The sequence below is a fragment of the Bison bison genome, unplaced genomic scaffold (assembly GCF_000754665.1).
Source record: "Bison bison bison isolate TAMUID 2011002044 unplaced genomic scaffold, Bison_UMD1.0 scf7180017864376, whole genome shotgun sequence".
NCBI lineage: Eukaryota > Metazoa > Chordata > Mammalia > Artiodactyla > Bovidae > Bison > Bison bison.
The window spans coordinates 14,659,400-14,670,003 of NW_011494948.1; the positions used below are offsets into that span (position 1 = coordinate 14,659,400).

General features: G+C 38.9%; 1 protein-coding gene across 1 annotated transcript in view; it reads right to left on the minus strand.

Moving 5' to 3' along the window:
* The window catches only part of MLLT3 (myeloid/lymphoid or mixed-lineage leukemia (trithorax homolog, Drosophila); translocated to, 3), a 290,918-nt gene that overhangs the window by 114,826 nt on the left and 165,488 nt on the right, over positions 1-10,604 (minus strand). Inside the window, exon 4 of the mRNA XM_010857077.1 lies at positions 3,808-3,951. Coding sequence (XP_010855379.1) covers positions 3,808-3,951 — 144 coding nt within the window. The remainder of the gene's footprint in view (positions 1-3,807; positions 3,952-10,604) is intronic.

A 10,604-nucleotide genomic window follows, 5' to 3' on the forward strand; every position in this document is an offset into this window, starting at 1 on the left:
CCAAAGGCCAAAAAAAAAAAAAAAAAAATTCAAACAGTATGATTTTTAAATGTCAGAGAATCCAAATAGATGTTTTTCCAAAGAAAATATACATATGACCAACAGGTGCATGAAATGTTACTTGACATCACTAATCATCAGAAAAATTCAAATCAAAATAAGCTATTACCTCATACCAGTAAGAATGGATATCACCAAGAAGACAAGAGATGGTAAGTGTTGACAAGAATGTGGAGAAAAGGGAACCCTTGTGTGCTGTTGTCAAGACTGTAAATCCTACAGTGCAGTCACTATGGAAAACAATATGAACCTTCCTCAAAAAATTAAAAATAGAACTACATATGAGCCAGCAATCACACTTCTGGGGACATACCCAAAGGATATTAAAACAGGATACTGAAGATATATCTGTCCTCCTGTGTTCACTGTAGCATTTCTCACAATAGCTAAGATATGAAATAATGCTAAAGCTGAAACTCCAGTACTTTGGCCACCTCATGCGAAGAGCTGACTCATTGGAAAAGACTCTGATGCTGGGAGGGATTGGGGGCAGGAGGAGAAGGGGACGACAGAGGATGAGATGGCTGGATGGCATCACTGACTCAATGGATGTGAGTTTGAGTGAACTCTGGGAGTTGGTGATGGACAGGGAGGCCTGGCGTGCTGCAAATCATGGGGTCCCAAAGAGTCGGACATAACTGAGCGAATGAACTGAACTGAACTGAACTGAAGATATGAAAATAACCAAAGTGTCCATCAACAGATGAATGGATAAAGACGATGTGGAGATTTGTGTATGTGCACGTGTGTACATAACAGAATATTATTCAGCCATGAGAAGGAAGGACATCCTCCCATTTACAACAACAGGGATGAACCTTGAGAATATTAGGCTAAGTGCAATGAGTCAGATAAAATGTATGATATTGCTTATATGTACAATCTGAAAAAAGTTAAACTCATAAAAACAGAGGCCAGAATGGTATTTACCCAGGGGTGGGAGAGGGGAGGTGCGAGAGAAGGGAAGGTATGGATCAAAGAGCACACACTTCTAGTTATAAGATGAATAAGTTCTAGGGATCTGATGTGCAGCATGATGGTTAGAGTTACTAAATTATATATGTGAAATTTGCTAAAAGTCAAATGATAGAGAAATGGTAATTACCTGATGTGATGCAGGTGTTAGCTAATGCATGGTGATAATGATTCTGCAATACACAAGTGTATCAAATCAACATGCTATAACCTTAAGTTATACTTCATGAAGCTGGAGAAACAGATCTCCAGTCAAATCAAAACGGCTTATAAAATAGCTGACACCATGACAGAATGCATTGGATGCTACTTAGCAACTGAACAACAACAATGATAAAAATTAAAATGTCAGGTGAACAAAATATTAGGTATACAAAAATCTCAGTAAGACAGTTTAATAGTTCAGATTCTCTCATTTCCATCAAAGACTATTTTAACCCTCCCATGTGAAATGGACAGAATCTATGAGATTACTAGTATTTCAAATGAATTTTTAAATGTTAATTTTACTACAAAATTTACTCAAGTCAGTCACTTAAAGAACTTATGTCGAATAATGGGTGTGCTTGAGTACTTCACATTTTAGAGTTGTCAAGACACAATGTAAATCTAATGGGGGAAAACAGGCAGGCTTCGAATAGCACTTAAAGAAATACAAAGGAGGGAAGTTAGAAGTCAAGGAGGATAATTCTGAGATAAAAGCTGAGTAGAGAGAAAGACAGAAATCAACGAGAGACCTTATCAGGGTGCAGTGCTGCACTCTGCTGCATTATCACTGACCTGTAACCTCTTCTCCAGCTCACAAACAGCCCTTGAGTACTCCAGGACTAAGTGGATGTTTTAAAAAGTTCTTGTGTCATATTTACTTTTTCTGACGACCCTTATCAGAAGCCTGATGTACTCAAGCTCCATAATTCACATGCTTCAATTACCTACCTAACTACATACCCGAGAGGAATAACCAGAGGCGTAAAATGCCACCCTCTTAAAAAGAAACATAATGGGAATGATTAGGATTTAAAATGGACAGGCTCATTTTTAAGGGCATAGTCACAGATAAGTAGCATCAACACTGTGCTCTAGATAACTAAAAAGAATCAAATAGGGTTTGTTTAAAAAACATTCCTGAATAAATATATAATAAATCCCTAACTTTAAAATAAGTTGTATGACAAAAGCCCATTTCTTTACCAAGATACATTTCCCCATGAAGTACTATAAATGGTCATTCATTTCCAAAGCTGGCCCATCTATATCTATTTAACCCATAATCTACTGACATGCAATACAGTGTGGAATGAAATGTGGTAGAAGTTCTTGTAAAACTTCAGATGAATGTTGCCCTGTATAAAATCCAATTCTTTCCTACAAAGCTCTCAGGTAGAGTTTATCAGTGAAAGGAGACATCTTAAGAAGTTACCATCTACATACCCTTCATATAATAAGCTCATGAATGCAAAACTTCAAAAACATTTCAGTAAAACTAAAGGAAGGGAATCCTAAAGAATGCACTGGGAAAAAAAGGGGAAAAATATATATATAATAAAAAAAGAAAACAACACACTGCAAAATGATATGGGATCTGAACTGCCTACATAATATGACACAAGGAGTTCAGCTAAAGTAGAAGCTGATGGTCCCAGGAGCACTCAATGTTAAGTAGATTTCGACCCATGTTTGTCTGTGCAGCTGACTTTGCTGCAAGCAAACATTCCATATTTATGAGAAATTCCACTTAAAAGTCTTTCCCTATCCTAGCCAATTCACATGGGCAAAAACTTACCATGCTAATTATCATTATCTTAAAAAGAAAAATCCATCTATTACCTACACACAATTCAAACAAACAAAAATATGCTTTTAAATGAAAAATACGTAATTTGAATGAGTACATCTTTTCTATTAATTTTGACCTTAAAATTTGGACAATATAGTTTTTAATGTAACTTTCAATACACCAAAATAAAATTAAGGTACTGTTCTTAACTGAAAATAGTTTGGATTTGGATTGCTGTCGAAATAAATCTGAACTGTGTAGACTACACATGCATGCTAATTCACTTCAATAGTGCCTGACTCTTTGTGACCCTATGGACTGTAGCCCACCAGACTCCTCTGTCCGTGGGATCCTCCAGGCAAGAATACTAGAGTGGATTGCCACGCCCTCCTCCAGGGGATCTTTCTGACCCAGGGACCAAACCAGAGTCTCTTCGTTGTCTCCTGCATTGCAGGTGGATTCTTTATCACCGAGCAAGCAGGGAAGCCCAAATAAGACTATAAGGCTGTTCTAACCAATAATGTAATTTCAGACTCATACCTACTTAAAATATTGTTTGCTTACCTCTTCTTTTCAAACCATGAGTACACAGTGAGGTCATTAAGGTGCTTCATTTCTTTTACCTCTCTCAAAACACTATCGTACTTCTTGACACACTGCTGCTGCTGCTGCTAAGTCACTTCAGTCCTGTCCGACTCTGTGCGACCCCAGAGACGGCAGCCCACCAGACTCCGTGGTCCCTGGGATTCTCCAGGCAAGAACACTGGAGTGGGTTGCCATTTCCTTCTCCAATGCATGAAAGCAAAAAGTGAAAGTGAAGTCACTCAGTCGCGTCCGACTCTTAGCGACCCCATGGACTGCAGCCCACCAGGCTCCTCCGCCCATGGGATCTTCCAGGCAAGAGCACTGGAGTGGGTGCCATCGCCTTCTCCCTTGACACACTAGGAACTAGCTTTTTATGGGAAGGCTTTCCACAAGAAGACAGAATCACTTACCCCTCCTGCCTTCAGCAACTTTCTTCTGAACTCCTCTGTGGGATTGTTGAAAGTCAGTTTTTCACAGCGGAGGTGATTCACTGGTGGATGGCCTTCAAGATGCAGGAATAAGTCATAATCAAAGCGAACTTTCTTAGGTTCCTCCTAAAAGTTAAAAAAAAAAAAAAAAAGAACACAGAGAGTTAGGCATAAATAGAGATTTAAAGCAAAAGTTAACTTCTGATAAGGATCAGAAAAGACCCAGAGGTCTAACAGCTACAGTGTCAAAGAAGTACCGGGGGAAAAAAATCATCACGGAACTATCTACAAAGCAAAATGGAAACATCTGAAAAATTAGTTTTTCTTTGAGGAAAACTGAAAAGAATAAATTCATCATCTTTCTAGCAATCTCTCAAGAGGTATAACACCACTAACACAGTCACTCAACTGGAACCCTAAGACACCCCTGAAGCCACTCTTCCTCCCCGGCCTCTACCACCCTACACCCATCATCAAGAGCTGCCATTTTCTCTTTTAAAATATTTCCTGAAGAAGCCCTCTAACCCATAACTGGCATGCTCTTACACATTGCCCAAACTAGTACAAAATCCTTCCTCTAATAGCTCTTCCCACTTCAGGATAGATTATCAATTCCTTCTTCATTCAGGCCTCCAAATTATCCATATGAAACAAAAACCTAGCCATTTTCACTCCTTGATTAAAATTTCACAAGTTCCCAGTGCCATCAGAATAACAATCTGAGCTCACCTATCTTCTCACTTAGGAGAAGGCAATGGCACCCCACTCCAGTACTCTTGCCTGGAAGGTCCCATGGACGGAGGAGCCTGGAAGGCTGCAGTCCATGGGGTCGCTGAGGGTCAGACACGACTGAGCAACTTCACTTTCACTTTTCACTTTCATGCATTGGAGAAGGAAAAGGCAACCCACTCCACTATTCTTGCCTGGAGAATCCCAGGGACGGCAGAGCCTGGTGGGCTGCCGTCTATGGGGTCGCACAGAGTCGGACACGACAGAAGCGACCTAGCAGCAGCAGCACATGCCACTTAGGATTTTCAACATCTACTCTTGGTTCCGAGTCTCACCGTAGCCTTTCCACCCATCTGATGGTCTAGCCACACGCTGTGGTGGGTTGCTCCCAGATTTCACTCATTCTCAGTTAACTCTGGGTTTCACTCTTGCTTTACATTACTAAGGTCATTATCTACCTCCATTTCTCCACCTTCTGCTTTACATGGGTAACTTCTACTCATCTCTCTCTCTTCAGGTTTTACTGGGAAGGCTTCTCTGAACTCTGATCCTAACTACCTCTCCTCTGTTCTGTGTGCCTCTCTCTCTTATCCTTGCCACGTCTTAGAATAACTCTCTTCTTACTACCTCCCTTTACCCTGCTGGATCATAAGATGTTTGAAAGTAGGAATAATGGCTGGGTCATCACTGTACCCTCAACAACTAGCTTAGTGCCCTGTGCATCGTAAAAATGCAATAACGCCTGTGAAATGAATGAACATGTGGCATTTTCCTGGAGGACAAAACAGCACCATATCCAAGAGAACACAATAATTATAATTCCATGATACTCAAGGTTCTACTCTCCAGCCATTACTTTAGCTAGCTAAATATCTAAACCTTTCCTGATTCTCAGGCATCCACAGGGAAATGAATACTCAGCATAATAATAACAATAATATGTTTTTTAACATTGATCTCATTTAATTCTCATAGCTCTCCTTAGGGTCAGTTGTCAGCTCTGTTTCACAGATGAGGAAATTAAAACACTTAGAATTTATTACTTTTTATATAAGTCCTTGTGTATTATAGATATTAACCATCTCTGTGAAATGTTACATTTTTTCCATTTGTCATTAGCTTCGCCATTTTACTTTTTTAATAACAGCTATTTATGTTTTTTTAATAATAGCTTTATTGAGAAATAATTCACATATCGTAAAATTTACCCATTAGGAGTGTAATACTTACTGGGTTTTAGTACATTCACAGAGTTATGAAATTATCACCACCTTCTAATTTCAGATTTCCATCACTCCAGAAAGATATCTCAAACTCTTTGGTAGTCATTACCCAGTCCCCCAGATCCTGCATCCCCTGGCATCACTAATCTATTTCTGTTTCTATGGGGTTGCTTATTCCAGACATTTTGCATAAATACATGAACATACATAAAATATGTACACAATATTTTGTGATCTTTTGTGACTGGCTTCTCATACTCAGCATGATGTTTTTGAGGTTTATCCATGTTGTAGCATCTGTCAGTTCCTTTTTACAGCTGAATAATAACACATCATATGGGTATTCTTGGTTTGGGTTATCCATTTGTTGGTAAATAGAAATGTGAGTTGTTTCCATTTCTGGCCATTATGAACAATGCTGCTAAATTTCTCCTGGGTATACACTTAGGAGTGCAATTTCTGGGTAATAAGGTAACTCTATGTTGCACATTTTTTAGGAACGACCTTACTGTTTTCCAGGGTGACCGCACCATTTTAAAATCCCACCAGCAACATGAGGAATTTGTGTGTTTTTTTAAATACAGTATTTTCTAAAACTACACAGTCAAATAAACAATGTTTTTCTTTTTCGAAAAAGTTTGTTATATTACTAACACATAATATAACCAAGTGATTTGAACCCAGTTCTTTTGACTAAAAAGTCTTAGCAACTAAAAAACTGTCAGAATGTAGGCATTACCTACTACATATTCATGGGTCTCACCTCTTCATTCAGACTTACCTAAATCATAGTCTCTACTCATTCACTCACTATCTCTCACTTCTATTACTCATCTGGCAGAAAACTTGCTACTTCTTTCCTTGATCAGAATGCCATTCTCTCTCAGGGTGCCATTTTCCTCACACTTACTGGCATTCCTTCTTAGTTTTCATCACAAGCTGCTGCGTTTCCTTTTTCATTGACTCTTAAATGCCCTTTAATTTTTCGCAAAGTTCCCCAGGGAGACAACACCCACTTACAGGAAGTTAGTTCCTCCTATATGACCATGACTCCCCTCTCTTTACCTCCAGCCCAGTACCTGACTCCCTCTGCACGTGTTCCAGTCTAACCACACCTCCACTGGGATGAACCGCAGCCGCAGCAAAGCCATGCATTATCCTAAACTGAAGTTATCTTCATGTGTCCTTTCCCCTATACTCTATACGATGGCAAGCAGAAACCAAGGCTAACATACACAAAAATCATCCGAAACACTTCCTTCTCGCTTACTCATCACAGTCAAACTGTTTCTGAGGTCTATTCAGAATTCCTCCTGAGGAGCTCTCAAATCTATCCCCAGTGCTCTAGTCACCCTAACCACTGCCTGAGCTTGGACCTTGACCATTCCTCATCTGGTTGCCTCTGTTTTTAAACTTACCCCTTTCTACTACCCACAATGACAAGAGAGTGATCTTTCTAACACAAAAGTAAGATTACTTCTTCCTACTGACATAAAAGCCTTTAATGGCTCATCATTTTCTACAGGATAAAATCCCACTTCCTGGTAATAACCATTACAGTCTTTTAATACCTTTCCTGCATTCCCTTTGTGCTCTTACTATGCTCTGTCCTTTCACAAAGGTGAAGCACTTGCTGTTCCCCAGTGCTTCCTACTATCTCAGTCAATTTGCCTTTCACATATAGTCTTCCCCATTGTCAAAAATGTTTCCCCTCCCAGCAGACAGACTCATCATTCAAGACCTAACTGAAGCAAGAACTCCTGTGAAAAGTCTCCCAAACCCTCCCAACCCATGTGAATTAGACACCCTTGTTAGAGCATTCCTTTACTAATGTAATTATCATAATCATTTTTTTTTAGCTTATCTGCCTTTTCTCTGAATTGAAAATAGTCATTATAACCATAGAATTCATTTGAAAAATAAGAAGGGCCATTTTCTATCTTACAATTGGGAATGCAAATTGGTAAAGCCTTTGAGAAGACACACTAGCAATATCTATCAACATACTAAATGCATACAATGTTTAACTCAGTAATTCTGCTTCTAAGAATCTTCTCCACAGAAATACTCAAATATGTGTGCAAAGGTACATAAATGTAGATATAGATGTAAAATACAATGTTCGAGGTAGCATTGTTTATAGTAGACAAAAAATGTGGATAATCTGCATGATATCATTACCATGGAATACCATGCAGATATTTCCAAAAACTTGGAAAGGCATATCACTAGGGGAATTAAAGGCAAGTCACAGGAAAATATTAAAATGTGATATATTATGCTCTTGCCAAGCTCTACACAGACATATTTTTTTATCTATGCAAATGCATGGGGAGAAAACTGGAAAGGCCATACCAAATAGTTAACAATGATCAAATGAAGTGAAAGGAATAACGCCTAAGTTTTAGTCCATTCACTTTTCCTAGCAGTATATTCCTGCACACTTTTTAAAGGAAAAAAAAATAGACTGATGAATATAATAATTACCAGAAGAAAAAGAGTGAGGTAGTAACATCACTTTACAGTTCATATCAGTTTAAAACCAAGAGCAAAAAGAAGAAAAAAAAAATCACTTTTCAGTAAAACTAAGGCTAAATGAACACAGAAAGTGGCTATCTTTGCATGAATCCTAAGGGCAAGTTTCTTTTAAAATTTTTTATAGTACCCATAATATAAATGAAATACAATATTTTAATATAAATAAAAATAAAAGTACCCATAAATGTGTGTTCTGACCAACTGAATATCTTTCTCAGAGGGCTGACATCAATCTAACATCAATCTATGCTCCATAGAAAAGATTTTTCTTCAAAGTTCAAACAAGGAAGCATGTACTTATTCTCCATATAAAACAAATACATTTCCTAGAGTTTGGAAATCTGGTTTTGGCAACATTAAATTATTCCTCTCAGTCTGCTTCAGACCTTGACATTTACTTATGTACTTTTCTGAGGACAGAATGAAAGAGAGAAGCATGGGATTTTTTTCAAACCTGAAGTGCTACAGTCAATTATGTTTCAGTGGGCCTGTTGGTTTAGTTTCTGAAACACACATGATTCTCACAGATAGGCTTGTTTCATTGCATACAACCACAAAATAAGAGAAGAAACAAACAAGAACTCAAAACAAGCACTGACACTCCACCACTCCTCTTGACTCTGACCTCTCAAATAAGTGAGCAAAACTGAAGACAAGCTTATTGTAAGCAGGAAAAGTACTAGGATGGAGATGGGACCAAGGACAGGATGATATATACTGAAAACGTGGTGGCAGGCCCCTTCCAACACCAAGTGCAGGTCTTTTGCTGCTTTCTCTCATCCCCTATGAAAACTTGAAATAATACTTTTTTTTTATAAACCATTATTATAATGGATGTTCTTTCTACAAGACAGAGTTAAGTAAATTCCAGGGATAAATACAATGATATACACTCAAAAGAAATGAAATGAACATTCTGGAGAAATGGCACAGACCTACTAAATTTTCACCCATGGGTCATTTCAGTAGGAAGAGAAATAAGAAATATATCCAGCTTGGAGATCCAGAATAAAAGACAGCAAAATTTTGGTTTCTAAGATAGTCTAAGATAAATTAAGAGAGATGACACAGTAATAATTTTCAAGAATCAAGAACATACAGAAAAGTACTTAAAATACTACACCCATGCATTTTCCACTGAGTTTAAACAGATAATAACACTTACACCATGTTAGTTTGCCTTTTTCTCTAAAGAAATAAGTTTTATAAATACAGGCCTTTCCATCCCTCTTCCCCCAGTAAGCCATGCCCTTTGGTTCCTGTGCTGTCCTTTCCACTCAGGCTCTTGTACTACATATGTGTGTCTCTGTAACCTCATTTATTCTTGCCTTCACACATAAGTGATGGCTGCACACATAAGTGATATCGTAACCATATACAACGACTTCTGTAACATTTAAGTCATCATTTTTGTTTTATAGACATGTCCATCTTGCTACATTAATTGCTAGATAGCGGTGTGTGCATTATTAACCCATCAGTAATTAACCCCCATCTCTACAATTAGGTATATCCTGGCACAGTGGTAAAGAATTCGTCTGCCAATGCAGGAGACCCAAGGGATGTGGGTTCCATTCCTGAGTCAGGAAGATTCCCCTGGAGGAGGAAATGGCAACTCACTCCAGTATTCTTGCTAGGAAAATTCCATGACAAGAGGAGCCTGGTGGGCTACAGTCCACGGGGTTGCAAAGAGTTGGGCACAACTGAGCACATGTATGTATGTATGTATGTACTTTTTCATATTATAAACACTGAAATACTTTTCATTGTGCACCTGGGGGCGGGGGGAGGGAAATGGCAATTATTAAGTATAAAATCTTAAAGAAAATCTACTAGAAAATCAAATCAGATCAGTCGCTCAGTCGTGTCCGACTCTTTGCGACCCCATGAATCACAGCACGCCAGGCCTCCTTGTCCATCACCAACTCCCAGAGTTCACCCAGACTCACGTCGATCGAGTCAGTGATGCCATCCAGCCATCTCATCCTCTGTCGTCCCCTTCTCCTCCTGCCCTCAATCCCTCCCAGCATCAGAGTCTTTTCCAATGAGTCAACTCTTCACATCAGGTGGCCAAAGTACTGGAGTTTCAGCTTTAGCATCATTCCTTCCAAAGAAATCCCAGGGCTGATCTCCTTCAGAATGAACTGGTTGGATCTCCTTGCAGTCCAAGGGACTCTCAAGAGTCTTCTCCAACACCACAGTTCAAAAGCATAAATTCTTCGGTGCTCAGCCTTCTTCACGGTCCAACTCTCACATCCATACATGACCACAGGTAAAACCATAGCCCTG